This window comes from Chaetomium tenue, assembly GCF_020726465.1.
Source record: "Chaetomium tenue strain MPI-SDFR-AT-0079 chromosome Unknown F5144scaffold_1, whole genome shotgun sequence".
Classification (NCBI taxonomy): Eukaryota; Fungi; Ascomycota; class Sordariomycetes; order Sordariales; family Chaetomiaceae; genus Chaetomium; species Chaetomium tenue.
In genome coordinates this window covers 2708196-2733171 of record NW_027117329.1, presented here as the reverse complement: position 1 = coordinate 2733171, position 24976 = coordinate 2708196, and the positions used below count along the sequence as shown (strand labels likewise).

The window sequence follows — 24976 nt, the reverse complement described above, 5'->3', positions numbered from 1 at the left end:
GAAAAGAAAGCGGTGTTGTGGGAGCAAAAGACTAGAGAAGCTTGACCTGACACTCTATACCCCACGACATCCCTCCTAGGAGCCAGTTCACAGAGTAAATATCTTCAAACTTATGGGCACCCCATCCTTAGGCGTCAACCAGAACGCCGCCAGACGGAAAAGTTGTCAGGTAGACACCAATGCTGATGATGAATCTGGCTCACAGGTTGAGTGGCACGGTGCTTGACGTAGGTATATACATGTAGTTATTTGGTGTTGGGGTAAGAAGCGGGGGGCTTGCTGTGGCTACTCTGTCAAATCATGGATATCCTTGATATCGTTCTATGGGTAACAGAAACGGTGCGTTCGGCCGCTAGGCATCTTCTCTTCGACAAATACACTAGTAACTGCATGCCTATATCTTGATCGCCTTGCTATTATCTTCATAAATAAGTAACTAAATATTAACTATCATCGACTCTATGCGGCTTCCCTGACGCCCGAAAATTCATCCACCGTGATAACAGCAAGGCCTGCCCTGCGAAGCCCATCCTCAAGTCTTCCATGGCCTCCCGCAGACATCCTGCTTTTTACCTCACTTTTGTCTTTCCATCCACACCCATTTTATCTGGTATCAATGCACCGCCCAAACGCCAGCCAAACGACGCAAAAGAACAAGCAAACACTCTCCTCCATCACGCCGAATCCTCAGCACTCTCTTCCGCCTTGGGTTTATCCGCCGGGTTGAACAGATACATAACCGTCACCAGCAACTTCCCCGCCGCGGAGACGACCAACGCCGCCGGCGACCCCACCCTCCTGAAGATAAACGCACCTGCCAGCGTCCCCAACACCAGCGCCGCCAGAAACCCCAACCTCCTATTCCGGCCCCTGTTGCTGCGCGCATACAAGTTCGGATCAATCATCAGATCGACCCACGCGGCCGTCGCCATCGCCGTCGTAATCTCAGTGACTCGCAAGGATCGGGCCTGAACAACCTGGCTCCCCGCGGCGGTGGCGAGCAGGCCGATGGCCCAGAGGGTGCTCGGGGCGCGGGCGCCGTCGAGGTCGAGGCGGCCGGTGGTCGGGGAGCGGTTGGCGTACTGCAGGGCCGCGGCGGCGAAGACCAGCGCCGTCTGCAGCAGGTTGCACAGCACCAGCCAGCAGCGGCGCCGCGCGCCCACGATGTGGCCCAGCTGGCCCGTCAGCCAGGCCGCGGCGAGGAAGAAGCCTAGTGCGATGCCGATGTTGGCCGTGTAGAACATGTCGCCGTCGGCTTCGGGGAGGACGATGGCGAGGACCAGGAAGACGGTGTTGCCGGTTTGGTTGGAGGCGAAGCAGTGGAAGTCGGGGAAGGAGACGGCGTCTGTTTGGGGGAGGGGGCGGTTGGTTAGTGGGTGGTGAGGACATAAGAGTTGTGGGGTATGAAAAGGGGGGGGGGGGGCTTACCTTGGAGACCAATGCAGAAAGTGAGGATGAGGAGCTCGAGCTCGGCGAGGGCCGAGGCACAGACATTCTCGTTGAGATGCTTCCATGCCCTTGAGCGTGTTGATGGTTGTGTATTTCGTGACTTGCGCTCTTGGGGCTCGAGCACGCCCCCGCTAGAGGGGGTGTTAGGGGTTGACTCTTTTTCCTGTGCCATTGTCACACAGGATTCCCGAATTCAAGTTGGTGTGTTCGGTGATGCTCGAGGTAATCTCAGGGAGGAAAAGTTCAGAATTGATTCGTATTAATACCGTCAAGAGTCGAGCTTGAGTTGTCTAGAACGAGAACCCAAACAATGGTATATGTACTCATGGGTGTTATACAAAAGGAGCGGGACCTGGCCTGTGTAACAACAAGCGGCGGCATCGGGGAGAAGATATAGTGTCAAACTTTGTTTGACTCACAGCCATGAAGCCAACAGATGGTCCATTGGGTGTTGTCCTCGACCGAGTTTTCACGATATCGCCCCTATAGGGCTCTTCCCGCCTTGGCTGGGCCGGTGGATCCACGCCGACACCCGGCCACTAGCTCCCCCGAGAAAGACGGTGTGCCCCGTCGGTTGCCAATATGGATAGCTCCCTTCAGGCCGCCCACACCTAAGAAACTTGGTGGCCGCCCCGGGGAGATGGAATGCGTGGTACAGGTAATCAATTCGACAGTTTGGGATAAGCCAAGCGCCCACTCGATGCACTAAGTGTTGAACACATCATGTATTCGTCCCGAGAGGCGCCAGTATTGTGGTAGGAGATGACGGCATGGTGGCGCCAAGACGACAACTGGACAAGGGGCGAGATAACCCCTGAGTCCAGACTTGATCGCTTGTCGGTTTCAGGAAGCCGCGTGACATCACCTTTCGGCTATGGGACGGGTCGAGACCGGAGGTCTCCCGGCACGATCGGTAAAAGTGGGCCATATTGGACCCGCTTTTCGGCAGTCGGGATTCCGGCCGGTCCTTGGTGGCCGGCCCGGGAGTGGATTAGAGAGCACCGGGCGGCCGGAGTCAAGCATCCAAAGCACCCTCCGGAATGGCGACATGGCAACTTTATATCAGGCATTTCCCCTCCTGTTTTAGCACGTCGGATTAGCGATTGCGCCATCGACACCGGCGGGGATCATACTGGTCTGCCGTTGTGAGGCTTCCGATAGCCGCCGAGGGCCGAGTGCACGAGCCACCAACCCACTGAAAAGTCTCAATATTCTGTGTTGTTTGTGCAGTTTGGGCAGTTTTCTTCCGACGATTGCCGTCAAAACTTCGGGTCGGTGTCCCGTGCAAGAGCGAGACCAGTGTGCTTTTCCGGCTCACCGCTAGGCCCTTTCAAGGGTCGGAGAAATGAGCCACGGCACGAACCGGCATCGAGAGCGACCGGGTGCGACAAGTGGTTGTGGATGTCATCGTAGTGCAGGGATAAAATCGTTCGCTGAGAGGGTGGGAATCATGGAGAAGTTGCACCATTGGAATTGCAGAGGTTGTGGAATCATCTCGAGACTGGCTGAAAAAGGATCCGAAGGGAGGCCGCACGCTCTCGAGGTTGCAACAGGTGGGATGCAATGTAATGTAAATCAGCCTCCGTTCCCTGAACCGAGCCGCGCGTTCTTGGCGTAACTCCGCGGTATGCACGATTTGGAGTGCCCAGGATCGCCAATCTGAGATCTGGAATGTCGTCGTCCGAGTTAAAGATGGAGAAAGGAGAATTGGAGCAGGTGCGGACCGTACCCGTTTTGATATGGCCGGCGGCAGATTGAAAAGAGGCAGTTGTGTTTGGGGACTTTGCGGGGGAGCGAGAGCACGTTCTCAGTTCGTGGGGGTTCTCTTCACGTTCACAGGTGCCCAGGCACACTCTGGCCACAAAAAGCCGAACTCGAAAGGGGAGCAAGAATTAAGAAAAGAGAAAGAATTGATTGAAAAAAAAAAAAAGAAAAGTAAAAAAAGAAAAGAAAAAAAAGAAAAAAAAAAGAAAAGAAAAAAAAGAAAAGAAAAAAAAAGAAAAAAAAGAAAAAAAAAAAAAGGAAAGAAGAGGGAAAGAAAACAAAACAAAATAAATAAAAGAAAAGAAAAAAAAGAAAAAAAAGAAAAAGAAAAAAGGAAAGAAGAGGGAAAGAAAACAAAACAAAATAAATAAAAGAAAAGAAACCGAGTTAAATAAAAAGAAGCCTTTGGGCCTCCGTTCCTCCCCCGCGGCCGAAGGCCCTGGGGCACCTCCATTTGGAGTTCGTCTTTTTTTGGCCAGAGAGTGCCAGGCACTGAGAGGTGGGTGCCAGTCTTCCCGAGCCAAGCAAACAAGCATTCGCCAAGTCCCAACCCTCAACTTCCACCGACAACACACACCACACCATCTTCTTGCTTGCATCTTTTGCAAGTCATTCTCAAGCCAAGAATGTTGCCTCAAAATCTAGGTTTCAATCACGAGACCCCAATGGTCGACCGCCTTGAATATCAGCAGGATTTCCATGTCCATGCTTCGAAATATCGATCCTTTGGAGCGTTGCCCAGTGCGGCAGTGCCCTATTTTCCTTATCAAGGGGGGGCTGAAAAGGGCTATTGGATTTTTATTTCGACTGGTCGAGGCCAATGTGGAGGAGTCAGATAACCATCCATCCTGTGGGCCGGGCCGAACGGGTTACGAACTTGGGAGTTTCAGGCCTGGTCGCCAGAGATAAGGATGCATACCACCTACCATCGGCCATCGCATCCCCCAGTTTCCGACTGGCCCATCTCCAGCAGGTCCACGATGCGCTACCAGTATCAATGTTAGCGCCATGTCAAACGCATCTCATTACTATAACTCAGCTAAGCTCCTAGGTACTTTTAGGGCTGTTGCTAATGGTATTCTAGCTAACCCCATGGTTACGACACCACAGCTACCATCACAACAACACTTCGGGAAGTTGACAAGCTTGATCGAGATGTCTGCAGGTGGGACTGGTTGCTGATTATACCGTGGAATAGCAAGTCAGCGATGAGCAACCTACTGGTCACTTCGTCCAGAGCACCACATCCGTACAAGGCCCACGGCTCCTCTCGGTCACGGCAATTGTGCATCTCCGAGGTAGCGGGAGCGCTATCTCGCCGCGGGTTTCCCGCCCGGCCCGTATATCCCTGCTGCTCCTTATCTGCGATCAACAGCGAGGAGCTAGAGGCCAGTCAAGCTTGGGGTCCTGGCCCCATTGCACACACAGCCAGCATCCCATTGTTGCACTCTGCGGGCATCAGAATAGCATGTCTCCGCGGCCTGACAGTATCCTATTCTCACTGCTCCCATGCCGGTAACACAAAGTCGGAGATAAGCAGGCGGTTTTAGAGTCGATCGAGGCGGCGGCACCCTGGGCAGGGTCGACGCTTTTCTGTAGATACCAGGTGGTATGGCTTGTCTATAACAATTGATGCCGGTCCTTTGATGCTGTAACTTGGCTGTCCACTAGAACCTACCTAGCAGTCCTTAGCTCTACTTTGAGCAGGACCGTCACCATGGGCTTCAAGTTCTCGCACCTGTACAGCCCTCCAAACGTCAACCCGATCACCCTCAAGGCCCGGTCAATACCTTTCTTCAACCCGGTGGACCTCTACGGGCGCGTGTTCTTCTTCTCCTGGTTCGGGTTCATGATTGCCTTTTGGGCCTGGTACACCTTTCCGCCTCTGGTGCGCCGTTTCAGGTCCTTAGATGGCGTTGTGGAGAATCTGACAGTCTGGATAGTTGACCCATACCATCAAAAATGATCTTCACCTGTCATCGACCGAGGTTGCCAACTCGAACATTGTCTCATTGTGCGCGACGTAAGTAGTAGCCCCCCGACGGTTTCCGTGAGTGTCCCTCACAATCTTAGACTTCTTGTTCGTCTTGTCGCCGGCCCCTTGTGCGACCAGTTCGGCCCCCGCAAAGTCTTTGGCGGCCTGCTTCTCGTAGCGTCTATCCCGCTTGGTCTAGCCCCCCTAGTACATAATGCCAGCGGCCTCTATGTGAGCCGCTTCTTCATTGGCATCCTCGGGGGTTCCTTCATTCCTTGCCAGGTTTGGTCAACAGGCTTCTTCGACAAGAATATCGTGGGAACCGCCAATGCCCTCACAGGCGGCTTCGGCAGCGCTGGCGGTGGCATCACTTACTTTATCATGCCAGCAGTTTATGACGGGCTGGTAGCTGTTGGGTATATACCCAGCCAAGCCTGGCGGCTCACCTTCATTATCCCACTCGCCATGGTCATTACCACGGCCGTTGCTCTCATCGTTCTCTGTCCGGACACCCCGACAGGCAAGTGGGCCGACCGTCAACGACACGCCCAACCCTACCTCGACCAAATGGATACCTACGACCAAGGCTCCCCGTCAGATTACGACACCGCCACCACCTACGCCGAAAAAGCCAGCATCATCGTCGACGTCCCCGGCCTAATCACCGACCGCCCCATCACCCCCGACCCAAAACCCACTACCGCCCGCCCGCCATCCCCTAACCACGACAAAACCTCCATCATCACCATCACCCTCCACATCCCTCTCAACCACAACACCAACTCCTTCCCCCTCCCCCCCATCATCACCATCCCCCCACCCCCCAACCCACCACAACCACCACCACCCACCACAATCCACCCCCCCACCCTTCCCACCCTCCTCCTCACAACCCTCACCCCCCAAACCGCCTTCCACACCCTCACCTACCTCTGCACCTTCGGCGCCGAGCTCGCCCTGACCAACATCCTCGCCGCCTACTACACCCAGCGCTTCCCCACCCTCTCCCAAACCACCGCCGCCAACTGGGCGGCGCTGTTCGGGTTTCTGAATTTCGTGGCGCGGCCGGTGGGCGGGGTGGTTAGTGATTTGGGGTATGGGTATTTCTGTTCTTCTTCTTGTTCTTCTTCTTCTTCTTCTTCTTCTTCTTCTTCTTCTTCTATGGCGGGGTTGTGGTGGAGGAAGGGGTGGGTTGTGGTGTGTGGGTTGGGGGCGGGGGTGGGGATGGTGGTTGTCGGGGTGGTGGATTCGAGGAGGTCGACAGAAAGGGGGTTGGGTTCATCGGATGCGTATGCGGGCGGGGAGGGGGTGGTGTTTGGGCTGGTGACGGCGGTGGCGGTGTTGTTGGAGGCCGGGAACGGGGCGAATTTCAGTCTGCTGCCGCATGTGCATCCGCGGGCGAACGGGGTGCTGGCGGGGCTGACGGGGGCGGCGGGGAATCTTGGGGGGGTGTTGTTCGCGGTGGTGTTTCGGTTTATGGAGGGCGGGACGGGCTATGCCCAGGGGTTTTGGGTGATTGGGGTGGTGCATTTGGTGGTGTACGCTGCCGTGTGTTGGATCCCGCCCTTGCCGAGGGGCCAGGTGGACAGGCAATGAAAGGGGCTAGGGCTGTATGAGGCTTGTGATAAGGGATAAGGTAGTTTACGGTATAAAGGACACAATTAGTTCGCTCTTCGTCTTGTCAAGGCAACCTAAAAGTTTTGTTACTTCGCTGCCTCACATCTCATACGGAGATGTTAGAGGGACCGCTAAACTATCTCAATATCATAGTCGGAATAATACCTAAGTCACCCGCTTAACCATCCCACAGCTCGTTACCCTTCTCATCCTCGCCGAACACCTGGCAACTGCGAAAACCCCTGATCCGCCTCAATTTGAGGCCAGATATCCCCAATCCTATTCCTGACAAAGTTCCTGAGGAGGGCCGGGTTGTCGACGCCCAGCCTATCAACCATATCTGTCTCCCACTTGTAAGGCGACGGCACGCGCTCAAACTGAGAGCCCTGAGATCGTTTGTACCGGGGCCAGAACTTGTAAAAGTTGTCTCTCGAGGCTTCCTTTTTCTCCTTGAAAACCTAATCAAAGAAGTCGTTGAAAGCGGACAGGTGCATCGGCTCGACCGGTTTGCCGGACCCGTGGAGGAGAATGACGGTCGGAGGGAAGCCCGCACGACCCAAGGCAGGTTCGGGTCGGAGGAGGTTCGTGTTGGATTGGTCACCGCCTTCGTGGGCGCCTTCTTTGGGGGCCCTCGTCCCGAAGACGTAGCTCACATAACGTAACCTCCCGCTGTTCCAGTCCCCCGATTTATCAGGCCCGTCCCTCGTCTGTAAACACCGCCGGATGTACCTATCAGAGACCTGTCAGTTTTGCCTCGGGCTAGGTAGTACCGCGGATCGCACATACCAGCTCAGGCCCAGGAAGAAGGCTAATGCGACCGGGCTATCAGGGTAATCCAAGGGCGCAAGCGGGACGACGGCCTGGTGCAAGTCGTTCCCCATGCCCATCACGTTGGTGGTTCCGTCGAATGGATTGTTGATCAATAATCCAGTGATGGTCTTGCCAAGGTAGAGCTTGGGATTGTCAATGCAAAAGCCATCGCAACGCTCGAGTAATCGGGTAATGCTGTGGACATCCCGCGGGGTGATGTCCTTGACCAGGGGGTGGGCCGGTATGCCCGGGAAGCAAGAGTTGTCGTCGGCGGTAACCATGACAGGACCAAACCAGGGGCTGGCGTGAGGTGGGCATCAAGTGTCAGCTACCTTAAGGGGCCTTCAGACATGGAAGCAAGGAAGGGATTCTTTCTTCGGGAAAAAAGGACGCACCGCAAATAGCCAGGCTTGGTCAGCGCGTTGATACTCTGGTTGAGGACTCTGGGGTCCTGGATGTCGGGTGCGCTCTTGGAGGCAACGAAGGTCGTCGCCACAAACAAGTGCCCGACAGGCCTACGTTTGATGTCAGTGCCCTGTATCTTCTTCAACTGTTGGCTCGAGTGGCGCATAAACTAACCGTCCCTCGAGAACTTGTGCGAACTCGACAAACTTTTGGCCCTCGCCCCTCTCTGGAATTTGGACTCCAATCAGGTTGTAAAACTGCGTGATATCCTCATGTTCAATCTCAAACCACCCCTCGTTCAGAGATATCCCGCGGTAAGCCGCCCAGCAGATCTCGGGCTTGGTTCTGAAGGCCGGGAAAAAGAGCACACGGTAATGCTGGGAACTCGGTCTTTTGTCGTCAGCCGCAGGGCCGGCAAAGTCGGAGCAGACCTTCGTGTGGATGGGGAAGTCGAGAACATGGCACTCCCTTGAACAGTAACAAGCAGACTCGTTGCAGTTAGGGCAGCATTTCTCTGCCTTCTTGTCGCACACAATACACAGCTTGTTCAGATCGCCCAAATGTTTGCATCGCGCAAGGTCCGCCGCCACCCAGGAGTTTAAGTCGTCCGGACGGCCCCGGACCTCGGCCTCATAGTTGGGGTTACTGCTTCTAGGCAACAAAGCCAATGGGCTGGCGTTGATCTCCGTGGCCGTGGTCTCCGTGGCTGTGATATCCAGAGCAGGGGGGATCTCCTCTTCTTCGGCCTTCCTTGCTTTCTTCCTCTCTTTTTTCTCCTTATTCTTCGCTCTTTTCTTGTCTTTTTTTGACAGCGCGAGCTCGCCCGACCTATTTTCCGCTGCCATCTCCGGTTGGGACTCAGCAGCTTCTGGGGCGTTGTCGTCAACATGCTGCAACTCCATCGAAGGATTGATTGAGGTACTTTCGGCTTGGGCTTCGGCCTCCTCGAGGGGTTCTTCCTCGATAGGCTCCAACCTCCTCGGGAGAGGGGCTGTGCTGGTTTCAGATTGGCCTTCGGCAGTCTCGAGGAAGTCTTCGGCCTCCTCGAGGGGGTCTTCCTTGATAGGCTCCAACCTCCTCGGGGGAGGGGCTGTGCTGGTTTCAGATTGGCCTTCGGCAGTCTCGAGGAGGTCGTCAGCATTCTTGAGGATCTTCTCGGTAGTATCGAGGGAGTCTTCGTAAAGAGACTGCAGATACATTAGAGCAGTTGCTGCGGTGGCTTCGCGTTGGGCCGCGGCAGTCCCAGCCGCGGAATTGGGAATCCCCCCCCGGCTTGACGTAGCATCGGCACTCGAGGTCATCATGTTCTGCAGTTCGCCGAGCGCCGTGGCAGCCCCCCGAAGCATCTTCGCCGCATGAATGAGAACATCCCCTTTCATTCCAATAGCAATGGCACTGGACTCGACCATGCTTTGCAACTCGCCAAACTTCGCAGCGAGTTCTTGAAAAGCAGCGCCGGCGTCTGCCATGGGAGGAGCTTGTTGGTTGTCAGAGCTATTGGGGACAACTTTAGCTACAAATCTGCTCTGAATCGCTTTGAGCATCATGGCCGTTGCCCCCAGGAGCTCATAATCTTCTTCGATCGGAGCCTCATCGACCAGCTTTTTGTGAGCCTCCACCAGCGCGGCGATTTGCGACTTGCGAGTACTCTCGGAGCTGGGTCCAGACGCCTCACCGGCTTGATCCTTGGATTTCTCCATTCTGAAAAGATCTGATGGAGGGCTGACTTGTGATGTGGATGGGGGTCGAGTGAGGGAACGAATGCCGAGATAAGGAGAGAGAAATGATGCTGGAAATTCTAGCGGAAGACGGCTGCGGGCTTGCTTCAGACTCGTCTCTAAGTAACAAAGATGGGTTGTATGGCTTATGTTGCAGCGAGAAGTCGGGGCCAGGAATCCAAGGTAGATAGGTAGGTAGGATCGCAGCCGTGGCTTCCCCAATTGCTGGTACTGCGGCTGCCATTCTTGCAGCTGTGCATGGCAGCTATCACCGGCAAACACACAGTCACAAAGCTGTAAGGACCCCGGAATACACAGAGTGGCTTGATCATAAAACATACGCCAGCCATCCACCACTGCAGGATTGGAGAGAGCCCGACTATGAATGTGTAAATAAGGTGTCCACAGCAACACAAATCAAGTTCGTTACGGTGGTGCGGACGAGGACTTCGCCTGGGCAGCAGAAGTACGATTGTAAAAGGCAAGGAAAAAACACGAATCGCAATGACGTGGGTATAGGTAAAGGCACGCTGGTATGTTTTCCAAAGTAGAGAGAAGGGGGAAAGGGGGAAGGGGGAAGGGGAAAGGGGGAAGGGGAAAGGGGAAAGGGGAAAGGGGAAAGGGGAAAAGGAGAAAGGGGGTGGCGCTAGAAAGTAAACAAAGAGAACATCCTGGTTTCAACCTCGCAATGTTGCAGACTGCAAGTATAAACTTATAGTTACCCATCGAGAGCTACACATCACAAGCAGTATCTCTGTAATTCCTTTCTTAATATATCGTTTGATGTTGTCTTCGCTGTCAAGTGAGTGGAGGCTGTGGTTGTGGCTGGTGAGCGGGTTGGAAGGCACCAGGATGGCGGATAGGTGGGGGCTGAAAACCACACTGATAAACTTGCTTGTTTTTCCTAAGTTCTACGGGCCCCACCAATAAGCCTTATATCGTGGACATAACGCCACAAACCGCCACAATTCCATCTCCACATATACTAACTAAAAATAGCCTACGCCACTGTATCCTTCTTCAGGGCTCAGTGGGCTGCCCCACATTAGCTTTTCTTATCGATAATGTCCCGTCCTGATTTTCTTGCGCGGCACTGCGCATCCCATCGACGATACTTGCTTATATTGTCTGTCTTGTCGCGTTGGAAACTGCCAATTGTCAATCCTCGTTGTGACATTTTTCGCAAAGATGCTGCGCCAAATGTAAGTCTTGTTGTTATCCACATTAAAACCATCACGCCCAAATCCTAACCTCAACCTAAACAGAAAACCCCGGAATGCTCGCTCCAAGCGGGCTCTCGAGAAGCGGGCGCCCAAGGCCGTCGAGAACCCCAAGTCGGCCCTCTTCCTTCGCGGCACTTCCTGCAGCCAGATTGTAGGTTACTATATACCGTTTCGATATCAGAAGTTGGTAGTGCGCTAACCCCCGAACCTCACAGATCCAAGATGCCCTCGCCGACCTGTATGCGTTGAGGCAGGACAACGCCAAGCGCTTTCAGAAGAAGAATCCCAGTATGCGCCGCCACTCCAATTGACCGACCAACCAAAGAAACGAGTCGCTGACGATTCCTCTTTACCATAGTCCACCCCTTTGAAGATGCCAGCTCGCTAGCCTTCTTCTCGGAAAAGAACGACTGCAGCCTGCTCCTGTTCGGCAGCAGCAGCAAGAAGCGCCCGCACAGCATCACCTTCACCCGCACCTTCGACTACAAGATCTTCGACATGCTCGAGTTCTACCTTGACGGCGAGACCTTCCGGAGCATAGCCCAGTTCAAGACCGAAAAGGTGCCCGTCGGCACGCGGCCGCTGATGGTGTTTGCCGGGACAGCCTTGTACGCCCCCAGTCCCCCTCCACCCTTTCCGCTTCCTTTTCTCAGTCCGTATCGGCACACTAACACGTGCCGACCCCCACAGTGAATCCCCCGTCCCCAACGCCTTCACCATGGCCAAGTCCATGCTCACCGACTTCTTCCGCGGCGAGGTCTCGGACAAGATCGACGTCGAAGGGCTGCGGTACTGCGTCGTCGTCACCGCCGACGAGCCCACCACCGCCTCAGATAACAACAACAACAACAACAACAACGACAGCGACATCGCCGCCCGACCAGTCCTCCGGCTGCGCGTGTACACGGTGCGGACGCAGCGGTCGGGCCAGAAGCTGCCCCGCGTGGAGCTGGAGGAGCACGGCCCGCGCATGGACTTCCGGCTGGGCCGCAGCCAGGAGCCCGACGAGGCGCTGGGCAAGGAGGCCATGCGGCGCGCGCGCACCGGCGAGGAGCGCACCAAGAAGAACGTCTCCACCGACATCATGGGCGACAAGATCGGCCGCATCCACACGGGCAAGCTCGACCTCAGCGAGCTGCAGACCCGCAAGATGAAGGGCCTCAAGCGCGAGCGGGACCCCCACCTTCTGGATGACGATGAGGGGCCGGCCGCGGCGGATGAGGAGGCGACGGTCGTGGAGGAGGAGCAGCAGCCGAGGCGGAAGAGGAAAGTCGCTGCGTAGATTGAGTGAGGGGGGGTGGTATGATGGTGCGGTAGTGTGGTGGTGGTGGGGGTGGTGGGGGTGGTAGCAGTAGTAGTGGTGGTGATGCTATGCTTTTTTTTGCTCTTGGGGCAGGCAGGCAGGCGTTTGGATGGGGGGCCCTGATTCAAGCAGGTCGTGGATGGAAAACGGCGTCATTTATTGTTTGTGGTTTTTTATATATGGGTATAATATACCGTATGTACACCTCAACCTTTGCTTGCGTCTGTTGCTGTCGCAGCTGTACCTCCGACCGGTTAGTCCCTCCGAGGGGTCGATGCCGCCTCTAGTGGTGGGATAATGTAACCATCTGTGCTACCTAAATACCCTCTATGGGGCTTCAAACCCCCTTTGGCAGACGGGGATCCCCCTTGAACCCGGCTCGCCCGTTGCGTAGGTCCGGGTGCTTGGCCACGGCCGGTGTCGCATCCCCGCCCGTCTCTCTCCGTTTGTATCGTCGCGGCCGATATCCGCGCTTCCTTATCTGCGTTTGACTTTGGCGCTATGCCGGGCCTTAACACGCCTAGCTGAAGGCTGCCGAGCAAGCAGGCGATGTGATAGGACCCAGCTGAGGGCTCTTAATCACCGCTCCTCATTTCTCTCTCGTCCCTTTCCCTCCCCCGCTGTCACCCCTGATTCCCCATAACCGGCACAAACTCCGGCACGGCGGGGATGCTCTGCATGGCACTGCTCATCTGGCTCAGCAGCTCGATATGCCTGACATAGCCGCCGTGGTGGTCCAGCCCTTCCTCTAGCGCGCGCTCCTCAGCGTACCAATCCGCGCCCCAGATGTCGGCCGGTATTGGCTCGCTGTTGTCTCCGCCACTGGGATGTTCGTACAGGGCGATGCGCATCGCCCACTCGAGGTGCGGCCACCAGGTGCGGTAGGCGTCAGCACCGAAGAAATCGCTGTTGAACAGCGAGACCACGCCCAAGACCTCGCGCCGTGCCATGCCCTGAAGCCACCAGATCGAGTCCATCGACTTGAGCAGAGCGAAGAAGCAGGCGAGGATGGCGAGCGCGCGGGGCCGCCGCTCTTCAAGGAGTTCGATGAAACGCCGGGAGACGGTGGCCGGGAAGGCGAGCGGCGCGCCCTTATGCGGAATCTTGTGCGCCCAGTTAAGAACGGCCACGGCGTGTTGGTAAGCTTGCCGCGTTGAGTTGACGAGTTCGGCCGCCGCCGAGGGTGTGTCTGGCGGCTGGTAATTGTGGGAGGTAGGCGATGTCGGGGCAGTTTTGGGTGTGGCGCGGGGCGTTGTCGAGGAGGCATCATCCATAGCAGCGAGTTCCTCGTCCATGCCCTCGAGTAAGTGCCCGAAGAAGGTTTTGGGTCCAGCGGTGAAATCAAGTTGGAGGACAGCTTGGGAGTTGATGACTTGCGTTGCTATAGGGCTTACACGGAGGTACTGCCACGAGGCAGCTGTGATCGCCTTGACCCCCTGGAAGGAGTGAAACCACGAGAAAGGGATGGAATAGCACCCGGACGGCTGATTTCGCTGCCGGCTGGCGCTGGAGCCAGCGCCATCCCCCGCGCCGACCATGACCTCATCCTTCATGAACACCCTAGTAGCCGTAGACTGAAACGCGATGAGGGCTGAGGTTAGGAATAGGGACTCGGCGTTGTTGTGGTCGATACCTTTCGTAAGGGCCGCGCTGTATTCGGCAAGCGAGGCCGCCATATAAGCGTGCGATGCGCGTACCAATTCCTTGTCGTTCGGCACCATACTTCGGAGGTGGAGCGCAGCAACGGCGAGTATGGCGTCCGCCAGATGCTGGGACCCAGAGAAGGCGAGGTTCGGCACCGTGATCTTCCAAATATCCTCCGTCACCGGCGCGGTAAATGTGAATGTCTTGCATGTCATGGCCGTGTATTGGTGCATTAGTCTTAGCTCGAGCAACCGGTGGCCCGGCGGTGTGGTTTGAGAAACGGCCGGGGTCGACGGGGCTCGGCATAACGGCGCAGCAATGGCGGAAGCTCCGGGTATAACGGATGCATATCGAGAGATCGGGGATCCGAAGTTTACGGTTGAGGCAGGCGTCGACGGTGATTCTGTGGCGGCAGCGGTCTGGAGCTCGGCCAGGACCTCGGGATGTTCAAAGTCGCACGGGACGCCATGCTTCACGCAGTTGCCGCATCGCGGATGGATCTCATCGCACTGTTGCACACATTGTCAGTCGCTTAATTCGAACTGCTAATAGATGTCTCCATCTCAATTCACCTTGATCTTGCGCGACTTGCACCGCCGGCAGCCGGACCGGGACTTTTTGTGAGAGCGGCGCGGTGGCATGCTATCGCTGCTTAGTGATCTGCTAGCGGCTGAGGAATCGAGTGTTGTCGAGTGCGTTTGGTCCTCTGTGGTTGGCTTTTTTGCTCCTCCTCTGTTACTCTGCGGCCTTCTGTGCCGGCACTCGCGGCTCGCCCCTTTCCATACTAAGACACACGATTCAAGAGGCCCAATTGATTGTCACTGATCTCGACGTTACCGGGAGCGAAGGAGAAGAGAAGTTGTGGTCGTGACGGGACAGAGAATGTCACTGTTGATTGGCGGTTTGCGGTGGTGACGACACAGCCACAGGCGTCCCAGACGAGGCAGCCAATGGCGGGGATGCCCTTTGCGGTGGGGTCACCAGAGTGGGTAAGGACATCGTGGGAATGGCAGGGGTCTGAAATTGGGGTTTAGTGTGAACGCGTCACATGTTTACTGCTGCGGTAGAGTTCGAACGATTTTTTTTTTTTACATCGAGAAGGGGTTCATCTGATGGATGGGGTGTTATGCAAAAGCATCGGTAGCCGTTAATCGAGGACCGGGCCGAGTGCTTCCCATCCCATTGTGGAGTCCGGACTACCACTTCCTTTACTTACCTAGGTATTCGTACCTGCCTTGCATGACTATGCCGCTGTGCAGCGAAGCAAACTGCCCTTCTGCGATTGAACGATGCCTTACACAGGAACCTACCAGATTGTTGCTTACCCATCTTGTATCCAGATGCTTCGTCAAACCTGTCCCACAAACGACAATGAGTTCCTCCGTCGGATTGCCCGTCATCCATAATTTTCCCTATTTTTAGGCCCAAGACCGAGTTTGTCATCCCTTCCACCCCGCAAAACCCGGTGTCTCGGAATGCGACGCTGCTCGGCTTCGAATCCGTTCTCGAATTCAGATCATTGGTCTCCAGATCCGCCGTGTGGTGGCTGGGATGGTCTGTACCACTCTCCCATTGTACTTCGTGCCCGCGCGGCTTGTTGCGGCTCTCCCGTTCCACCTCGGTTGGCATCCGCCTGTGATTACACCCGAGTCTGATGTCCCCGCGCTGTATCGGCGATTTTCCACCTCCTGCGGGAGACACATGGCTTCCGGACCGGTCTCGCAGGGCTTTACGCTCAGCTTCCTAGATGGGACTTAGCGACGCTCTTCCGAAAAAGACGGTAAGGTGCCAAGTCCGGCATGACGGAATCTGCCCAGTTGGAATGTATCAAAGTAGGTAATAGTTACCTGCGATTCTGCGCCTGACACACCCGGCGGCGCTGCTTCTTCGCAGAGCCGACATTTTCGTCGCCGATTTGAAATCCGGCTGAGCAATCAGCCAACAGCACTCGCCATCCGAAGTTTATCGAACCAGGGGGGCAGCCGAGCCGGAGTGGACTCGGCATTCATGAACCGAATCCACAACGAAGGGCGCGAGAAAGATATTTAACACGCAAGGGCGCGCCGTTGTGGAAGAGCGGGGACAAAGGAGAAAAAAAAATTAAAACGAGAAAGCGAGAGAGAAGGCGTCAACGAATTGCGGCATTGCATTGCACCATTCTCGGGCCAAATCACACAACCCCTCCACGGCCCTATAAAATACTTCTGTGATCCAGACCCCCACGTTTCCCACGTTCCCCAGCGCCGCAAAGACGCCCACGATCGAGCAATTGACCAAACAGAGACGTCGCCGTCCCTTAGACCTTGTCGTACACGCATACCCTTTACGGATAACCCACGTTTGAGCCATGACGGCTCATACCGATCAACCCATCACAACGCCGCCGCGCGCCCCGTCGCCGGTCCATGGCTTCGGCACGCTCGCCGTGCATGCGGGGTCGCCGCACGACCCCGCGACGGGCGCCGTGATCGAGTCCATCTCTTTGTCGACCACGTTCGCCCAATCGGCCGTCGGCAAGCCTGTGGGCGAGTTCGAATACAGCCGCAGCAGCAACCCCAACCGGAACAACTTCGAGAATATGGTGGCTGCCCTCGAGCATGCCAAGTATGCCCTCGCTTTCTCCTCCGGTAGCGCTGCGACCACCGTTATCCTGCAGTCCCTGGCTGCCGGCTCGCACGTCATCTCTGTTTCGGACGTCTACGGCGGCACCCACCGTTACTTCACCCAGGTCGCCAAGGCCCACGGTGTGAAGGTCACCTTTACGCCCGAGATCGAGGTCGACATTCGAGACCACATCACCGAGTCGACCAAGCTGGTGTGGATCGAGACCCCGAGCAACCCGACCCTGCGCCTCGTCGACATTCGCGCTGTCGTGACCCAGGCGCATGAACATGGCATCATGGTGGTGGTGGACAACACCTTCCTGAGCCCCTACATTCAAAACCCGCTGGATCACGGCGCCGACATCGTGATGCACAGTGTCACCAAGTACATCAATGGACACAGCGACGTGGTCATGGGCGTGGCCGCCTTCAATAGCGACGACCTGCACAAGCGGTTGTCGTTCCTCCAGAACGCCCTGGGCGCCGTCCCGTCGGCGTTCGACTCGTGGCTGGCGCATCGCGGCGCCAAGACGCTGCACCTGCGGGCGCGCGAGGCCACCACTAACGCCACGGCGGTCGCGCACGCGCTCGAGGCCAGCCCGCACGTTATCGCGGTCAACTACCCGGGGCTCGACTCGCACCCGCACCGGGCCATCGCCAAGAAGCAGCACCGCAACGCCATGGGCGGCGGCATGCTCTCGTTCCGCATCCGCGGCGGGCACGCGGCGGCCGAGCGCTTCTGCCAGCTGACCAAGATCTTCACGCTCGCCGAGTCCCTGGGCGGCGTCGAGTCGCTGTGCGAGGTGCCCAGCAGCATGACCCATGCCGGCATCCCGCGCGACCAGCGCGAGGCGGTCGGCGTCTTCGACGACCTCGTCCGCATGAGCTGCGGTGTCGAGGACGCCGAGGACCTCAAGAAGGACGTGCTCCAGGCCTTGGAGCGCGCCGTCGCTGAGACCCAGAATGGGAATGGCGTTAACGGGTCCAATGGGCATTAAGCGGTAGAGAAAAAGTTTATGCGGCGTTCTCTTTCCTTTACCTTTATCTTTTGCTATGGCGAGGTCATAACCCGCCAGCGATAGACGGCATGGCGCTCTTTTTTTCTTTTTATGCTTGGTTGGGGCCCCGGTTAGAAAGGCTCCGCGCCGCATTTTTGCATCTTTGCATCATGCATGTATAAGGGGTCCTGCGATGTAGGTCCCCAATGGGAACATAGAGGACTCTATGGCTTGGTACGACATGACGACGGACGGGCTTGGGTGGTGCATAGCTATTCATGCCTACGATTCTTTCATGAAAATACATAGAAGAGTTCCGAGTAAAACATTCCTCTTTCTGACACAAGCCGATTGGCACGACCCCGAGACGGCTCAAACAAAGTAGAAGGAGACGAACTAACCCGGCATTCTGTATTCGCCACACTCCCAACCGAAGACAGCCAGAGCCCGCAATAGTGCAGTTAACTAGTAAAGTAAGTCCCAAGCCCGGAAACACTATCCCAACTGGTCCGGCCCTCCCGGGACCTCCGGAGCCGCCGAAAACGGCAAGGCGGCCGGCCGGCCAACACTCACACCTCGCACCATTTCGCGTCTCCACCTTCCTGATGCGGTAGGAACAGCGGCCTTGGTGCCTTGCGTGCTTTTGCCTGTGCATGCCTATGCCCCCCGATGGATGCTACCTGCCTTCTCTTCCCCTTGCAGCAAGTCTGCCGTTTTCAGATTGATTGACTTTTAGTTAATGTCAGATGTCAGGCACAATGACCGGGCATGTGCATACACAACGAAAAGCCGGGGCTCCTGACGATCCGAGCCAGATTTGAGACACGGCCGGACTGGCGGTGGTTGGCTTAGTTAGTAACTAACGCCGACAAGAGCCCATCACGCGATGATGGTTGCGGTCCCAAGGCAGGGCTAGCGCTTACACAATCGGCATGGCATGGCACGATGAAGGGCAGATCAGCAAGCCATGAAAATCCCCAAGACAATCACCATTCCCATTGTCAACAGGCACGTGAGGGAGTATTCCGTAATAATGTGACACTTCCCAACGGCTGTCGCCGAGTAATTCTGCTGTCCATCAAGCTAACCCTTCCGTTCCTCCTTTTTCGAAAAGGGAAAACACCGGTTTCTTTCCAATTAACTGCTGCTGGGTATAACCCCCACGAGAACGGACTTGAAAACAACAAGGCAGAGGCAACAGCCCCGCCAGGGATGCGCCTCCCATCTTCCCTTTTTGAAATCGAAAACCGAAAACCCAAGCCGTACCAGACAAACAGGTAGAAGTAGAAAGCCCGGAAACCAATCAACAACTCATTAAGTATTGTCATTGCCCAAGGTAAAAGTATCCCGAACCAAAACCTTTCCATTCTAAGAATTCCCCCAAAAACCCCCAAGCCAACCCCGTGGCGAAACCAGACCATGCATTGAACGCCTTGATGTGTGCAAAAATGGCAAAATGGCGGTTATATACGTGTGATGATGTGAATGTAGATATGACCTTTTGGTCGTCCCAAAGTTGTGTAAAAATGCTGTCCAGCCATGCTGAAGGAATGAGTAAAATCGCTGTAGATGTAGCAGATGCAGATGCAAAAGATAGAAAAAAAGATGTTGTCTCCCGTCCAATCATCCGTGTCGTGTGCGGTGAATCGAAGGGTCGACATATGAAACCCGCGTGCAACGGGTGGTAGGTGGTGGGTGGGTAGTGAATGGATTGTGGCATAGATCGTTTTCAAACGTCCATTCCAGATTCCCCAGTCAAGATTGGCGTGGAATGTGAATCGAATCCGGCAGGAAAAATATACGCCTCTCGACCGCCGGACTAACCACGCGCGCGCGCATACCAAGGCCATCGACACTCAGTGTCGGCACCTCAACGTCGCTCAAGCCCAGGATGCCCTCGTCGCGCCGGCGGTCGACAAAGCTGTTGCACTCGTTGACCACCAAGCTCCATTCCGCGAGTGCCCGCCCGGCATAGACGGCACCCGAAGAAAACACGCCGGTTGGCCGTTCAGCGCGGACGGCCGGGGGCGGTACATATCCGGGGCTGCCGCCGCCCAAGTCGAAACGGCCGCGATCCAATTCATAACCTGTGAAACTGGATGTCCTGGCCGAAGCCTGAATCTCTGACCTCTCCTCGCCGCCCTTCTCGTCATCGAACATGCGAAGAGGCGTGATGTTGATGCTCAACGACAGCCGCTTCTCCGTGTCCCTCGTGAGCGACCGGGTGCGGAATCCGTCGTCCACCATGCTGAGAGGCCTAGCGTTCCGGGCCTCGCTGATCAATCCCGTCTGCAAGAGCCCGCTGACCCTCCGCGTCACGGGTGGGAGACCGGCGGCGATGGGAGGCGGGCTCTCGCTGCGGAAGACCGCGGCACCGTGGTTCGCATCGCCTCCGCTAGGCCCTCCCGAGCGAATGCTGACCCGAGCCTGAGCGGGCGCGGGCAGCCGAGGCCGGGTGATGACGCGGTCGCGGCTGGGCGGGCACGGCATGGGCGCACCGTTAGGGCCCGTCTGCCATGTCAGGGTGAAGCGGAAGACGAATGTCGGGGCATCAAAAGTCGGGGCGGATCCGGTGGACGAGTACGACTCAGACGAGGGCGTGGCGGCAGTCGAGGATCTTTGCTTCGGCGGAGTCGGCGGGCCTAGCGACTGGGGGGGGTTCAGTTGCCTCCCGCGGCCTGCTAGCCGGGACGCAGCCGTGTCCCGGCGGGCCTGCTCCAACTCCTCCTCCCAGGTACGCTTCGGCGTCTCTGTGGTTGGGCTGTCCTGAGACGCACCGAACGGAAGCACCTTGCCGAGTAGCGACCACCTCTTCTTGAACGACATGTTCTCCGCCTTACCGTTGGCCGGCACACCGTCACCGTCGCCATTGCTCGCGATGGGAGCATAGTAATCGAACGGGGAGTCCAGAGACGGGAAAGCACTCGAAGAGTCGAATCCCAGGCGCAAGGGCTGTTGAGGCGGTTGGACCTCGGTCCGGATGATCAAAAATCGCTTACCCGGTGCAGGATACGTCGGGGCTGTCGACGGGTGCACACGTCCCTTGGCCTCAGCGTCTTGCTTCAGCCAGAGATAATGCGACCAAACCGTCTTCAGCCGCTGAAATACAACGAGGAAGATTTTTCTGTTTCACCCCTCGTCAGCATAAAAACATCCGGTTAAGTGATGAAAGGGGGTCTGCTTACACGTCAACCTCGTTGGAGCTGCCCGAGTCCCTGCAGATGCGCCAGCAAAGCAAGCGCATGTAATAGGCACGGACCATTGGGCACCAGTGGTTGAAGAACTTTGAAAAGACTTCCTCGGACAGCAGCCAGTCCAGGCAGACGGCTTCCTTGCGGGCAGGGTCCGCGACGATAGCATCCCAAATCGCGAAGATGAAAGACAAAATGCGGATCTCCGACATGGTGTTGTTACAATCCATGATCATCTTGCCAACGTCAAACCAGAAAGACCAGTCGATGTAGTTGACTGCTTTGGTAGGGCTGGGCGGCCCGAAATAATCGGACCGCGCATTCGCCGCGGCCGGAGACGTCGCGAAACTCGTGTTCACCGTGGTTTGAAACGCGTCAAGTGCGATAAGTGTTTCCTCAAGGAAATCACACAGCATGAAGCAAGACGCGTGTTCGAAACGCGGCGTCCGCTTGGTGGCGGCCTTTGCGACTGCAACAAAAGCCTCTGCGAACGTGTGCTTGATCTCCGGAGCCTCGCTAAACGAGTCCTCAGCCAGCATGTCCTTCAGCAGGACGACCAGCCGATTCTCATCCATCCCCTTGAGCAGGTTGCTCGGGAGTTGGGGTGCCGTCAGCGAGGCGTCGGCGCCATGCAGAGTGTCAGAGAGCGGTGGCCCGAGCAGGGCATCGAGGGAGGCCTGGCGGTGAATGGTGCTGTCCAAAATGGACAACAGCTGAGCATGAACCAGCACGAACGCCGGAGCTCGTGCCTTTTCGACCAACGGGAGTCCCTCCGGCATGAACTCCATGGCAAGACTGTAAAAGTACTTGCAGAAGATGAATACCAGGTCCGTATCCCCGCCTCGCCACCTCGACATCCAGGGGCCGTGCCAGTGGATCTTGGCAAGCAGCAGCGGGAGCTTCGCAGCCACCCGCAGCTTGTCCCCAAGCGACTTGACCGACGACCAGCCCAGGTTGTGCATGTGTGATGGAAACAGGGCTACAATGTCGTCGCTCTCGCCATTGCTTCTCCTCGGCAGATCGAACTCGTCCGCCACCCTGCGCAGCAGGTCTGCTTTCAACCCCCAGAGTCGGACAAGCACGTCGGAGACGCCCGGTACGAAAAAGAAGGCATAGGCACAGGCCTTGCCACACCAGTTGACCAGGCTGAGCGGAGCGTGCCGCAGTGACAGCTTCTCGACGACCAGCGCCATCTGGGTGGTGAGGTTGGTGACAAACATGGTGCGGACATTGTGCTCAGCCGACTCGGCAAGGAGCGAATCAGGGTCGGTCGTCACGGTCGACTGGGTTCCTGACCTACGCCGGACCTTCTCCCGGGAGCAGCGCTCGACCAGGGGTTGGAATTGGCTCGTACACGCCCTCCATTCGGGGCGCATCATGATCATGGTGGTCGCCTCCAACAAAATAGGCCGGTCCACGCCGGCCACGGGCTGCAGAACTGGAAAGTGAATGCCGAGAGAGGCAATGCCCTGACCGAGGCCAGCCGGTAGCCTCGAGTTTGTGCCGATCAGCATGGCCAAAAGGCCATTCCACCACTTGTTCAAGATGGTCGCTCTGCGGTCGACGTCTTCGGCCGTCAAGATGGATCGGTTCGAATTGGACGGGTGGTATGCCGTGCTCCGTAGGAACGGGACCAGAATGGACCGAACTACGCTCATCCGCCCTGCTGTCGAGCCCTTTCCGGCGAACTTGGAGAATTCGATGTCGAGGGTCCGGTAGGTCGCCCAGAGCGGGTCTCGCGACGTGGGGTGCGGCATCGTTACAGTCGTGTCGACGGTGGACTGCGAGGTGTTTTCGGAAGCGCTGCTCGCCGTCGCTGTGTCGGTGTCCAATTCGGAGTCGACGGAGGGGCTTCGCTGGGAAGATGTGGCCGAGTTAATGCTGTTGTAAGAAGCATTCTTCGCAATGGTTGGAGAGCTCGGGCGACTGTTCGGAGTTGACACTGGGGGGGTACTGCACTCGGAGTCGCTCGATGATTCGCTCTTCGCGAGGGAAGTCTTGGGGGCAACGGAAGTCGAGTTCCTAGAGAAGACGTTCTGAGGCTTCTGTTTCAACCTCGTCAGATAGAGACTGGCGCGGTTGAAGGCGCTCCTCTTGCCGGTCGGTGCACTCGCGGCGTCAGCTCCCGCCTGCATGCCCTGTGTCGTCTTCGTGCCGGGTGTCTCGGCGGAGAAGGCGCGACCGGTACCTCGCAGTTTCTCGAGCCTGCCGGGCGGAGAGGGAGATCTTGACTTGGATATCCAAGACCGTTTGGCAAAGTCGGCAAACGACTCAACGGGCCGGGATCTTTCCGGGGACTTCACCGCCGTTGTGCTCACCGTTGGCCCGGCTACATTCTGCTTGGCCAGCCTCTTGGGGCGGTGCTCTTGATGCTCGTGGGTGGTACGGACGTTCGGGGCCGATTTTGAGCCGGGAAGCCACGAGATGGGCCGGTCGACCATTGATTTGCTCCTGTTGCGAACGTGGCCGTCCACCACCGTCCCACCGGCAGTGGTCCTATCCACGATTGCGTTGTCGTTTTCGTATCCGATCTGGGGCGCCCTGTCTATCGCCGTGGCGGGCCGGAGAGAGATGTTCTCAGTCGTGGTTTTTGTCGTCGTGGTGGGGATGGGGGTGGTGGTGGTGAAACTGAAGGTCTTCTCGAACTCGCCTACCAGGTCGAAAGAAGGGATGTCGAAAGAAGCCAGGCCTGGGAGTGGCGGCAGGCTCTTGAAACCGGGGGAGCGATCGACCGGGGCGGTATCAAGGCGGGAAGAAGGCGGGGGTTTGGGCAGGGCACGGCCGGCGGAGCCATGAGCAGCTAACAAATCCGGCGAAGAGTGCGAAACATGAAAGGGCAATGATGTTCTGGACTCGACAGCCCATGAGGCCACCGCAGCACCTGGACCACTCATCTCATGGCACAACCCGCAATCGAAACCCAAACGAGGCTCTTGCACAATACTATGTACAGCTGCCGTCGGGGTCGGTCGTGGTCCTCACTGGTTCGCTGGTTCGTCCTCGCTGTCGGCAGCCGGTAACCAAAGAGGTGGCCCGGTTGGGCGCACGGCGGCGCAGATTGGGAGCCGCGCGAGCGTCAGCACAGCAGCTCCAGCTCCAGCGGAACGATGACAGGGATGTTGATGTGCTGCTTGGGGTGTGAGCTCTGCTGGTTCCTGCCGCTTCAGCCGGGCGGGAGGATTGACTGTTGGCAAGCGGGCAATCAAGCGATCAGGGAATTTTCCCCTCCGTGACTGCGACGCTGGACACTGGATGCTGGGGTGGTTTTGGTCCACACACTCTGCTCGGTACAAATATCTGGAACAGATTCCTTCCTTGGCGGACTAATAATAAAATAAGAATTATGAACGGGTCGATGATGACGCCGGTATGCAGAGCATGAAGAACAAAAGACAGGAAAACCCCTGTTGGTCGAGGGAGAACTGGCGCAAGAAAGGGAAGCTGGAACGAAGGGCCTCGGGATCAACGAAAGAAACGTGGGGACGACGGGTTTGGGATCGGGGCGGGCGTGCAGGCAACACGAAGGTTATTAGGAAGGTAGGTGCAGGTGGTTAGTGATCGAATCCAAGAAAGTCAAGAAAAAAAGTCAAGAGCGACCGAATGTCCCCCCTTCACCCCTGCCGAGTTTTGTTCAGCTTTTGATGACTCGCCGAGTGCTCCGGTGGAGATCTTTGGCGGTCGCGCCTTCGCACCTTGCTGGCTTGGCAGGTGGACAGCGCGAAGTTGAGCTTTTGCTGTGATGGAAATTTTGAATGAGACGACGAGGGCCAGTCCTTTGGCGCATCGGTGTGCGGCAGTGCGGGCGCTAGCGCGATCCCTTTCCTCGCACGTCCCTTGTAGGCAGTCGATGTCGTCGATCCCCAAGGCGGTTGATTACGGAGAGACCGTCTGGGGTGTTACAGAGTGACCACCGACAACAACCTTGGAACCCCCTGAGCGAATGGGCGCCATTGGGGGCTGAGAGCCCGAGTGCTGGTTTCTGCAGATTGTGGTAAGCTACACTAATAAGTGCACGTACATAATCCAGACGAAGTACATACACAGTACATACACACAAGGACCGGGGTGGCAATGTGGCCTGGGGATGCATGCAGCAGAGGAAAAGACCGGGAGGGGAATATGCGGGCTCGCGAGTTGCCCAGTGGTGGTTGTCCGCTTGGAAAGAACCGAGAAATCCTGGGATCGGGACGAACACGCGATTTGGGATCGGAATTGGGGGCTCGGGGCGGGGCGGGGTTGGTGGAACAGCGGCCACGCCGGGCAGCACGGGGCCTCA

The 24976-nt window shown here is 56.9% G+C and overlaps 7 protein-coding genes across 7 annotated transcripts; 3 read left to right on the top strand and 4 right to left on the bottom strand.

Moving 5' to 3' along the window:
• Positions 1-322: 322 nt before the first annotated feature.
• On the bottom strand, positions 323-1971 carry F5144DRAFT_35361 (uncharacterized protein). The gene is made up of 2 exons (XM_066784323.1): positions 1429-1971; positions 323-1345 (listed from the first exon to the last, which is right to left on the bottom strand). The coding sequence occupies exons 1-2, from the start codon at positions 1619-1621 to the stop codon at positions 675-677; spliced, it is 864 nt and encodes a 287-aa protein (XP_066648429.1). The 5' UTR covers positions 1622-1971; the 3' UTR covers positions 323-674.
• A 2896-nt stretch (positions 1972-4867) lies between these two features.
• On the top strand, positions 4868-6784 carry F5144DRAFT_608153 (major facilitator superfamily domain-containing protein; the record flags this gene model as incomplete). Its single annotated transcript, XM_066791578.1, has 4 exons — positions 4868-5101; positions 5157-5236; positions 5287-6268; positions 6494-6784. Exons 1-4 carry the CDS (start codon positions 4931-4933, stop codon positions 6782-6784), a joined length of 1524 nt encoding a protein of 507 aa, XP_066648428.1. The 5' UTR covers positions 4868-4930.
• Positions 6785-7011: 227 nt separating this feature from the next.
• On the bottom strand, positions 7012-9720 carry F5144DRAFT_636564 (uncharacterized protein; the record flags this gene model as incomplete). The annotated part of the gene is made up of 5 exons (XM_066792635.1): positions 7012-7263; positions 7309-7534; positions 7592-7915; positions 8011-8130; positions 8195-9720. The coding sequence occupies 5 exons, from the start codon at positions 9718-9720 to the stop codon at positions 7012-7014; spliced, it is 2448 nt and encodes an 815-aa protein (XP_066648427.1).
• Positions 9721-10814: 1094 nt separating this feature from the next.
• On the top strand, positions 10815-12289 carry F5144DRAFT_501902 (Brix domain-containing protein). The gene is made up of 5 exons (XM_066786401.1): positions 10815-10940; positions 11004-11112; positions 11177-11249; positions 11320-11569; positions 11652-12289. The coding sequence occupies exons 1-5, from the start codon at positions 10927-10929 to the stop codon at positions 12241-12243; spliced, it is 1038 nt and encodes a 345-aa protein (XP_066648426.1). The 5' UTR covers positions 10815-10926; the 3' UTR covers positions 12244-12289.
• A 598-nt stretch (positions 12290-12887) lies between these two features.
• F5144DRAFT_597620 (uncharacterized protein) lies at positions 12888-14549 on the bottom strand (the record flags this gene model as incomplete). The annotated part of the gene is made up of 2 exons (XM_066790884.1): positions 12888-14417; positions 14481-14549. 2 exons carry the CDS (start codon positions 14547-14549, stop codon positions 12888-12890), a joined length of 1599 nt encoding a protein of 532 aa, XP_066648425.1.
• A 1706-nt stretch (positions 14550-16255) lies between these two features.
• Positions 16256-17509, top strand: F5144DRAFT_543224 (Cys/Met metabolism PLP-dependent enzyme-domain-containing protein; the record flags this gene model as incomplete). Its single annotated transcript, XM_066787229.1, has 1 exon — positions 16256-17509. The coding sequence occupies one exon, from the start codon at positions 16256-16258 to the stop codon at positions 17507-17509; it is 1254 nt and encodes a 417-aa protein (XP_066648424.1).
• A 1588-nt stretch (positions 17510-19097) lies between these two features.
• Positions 19098-23831, bottom strand: F5144DRAFT_35263 (uncharacterized protein). The gene is made up of 2 exons (XM_066784309.1): positions 20695-23831; positions 19098-20633 (listed from the first exon to the last, which is right to left on the bottom strand). Exons 1-2 carry the CDS (start codon positions 23592-23594, stop codon positions 19265-19267), a joined length of 4269 nt encoding a protein of 1422 aa, XP_066648423.1. The 5' UTR covers positions 23595-23831; the 3' UTR covers positions 19098-19264.
• Positions 23832-24976: the final 1145 nt, after the last annotated feature.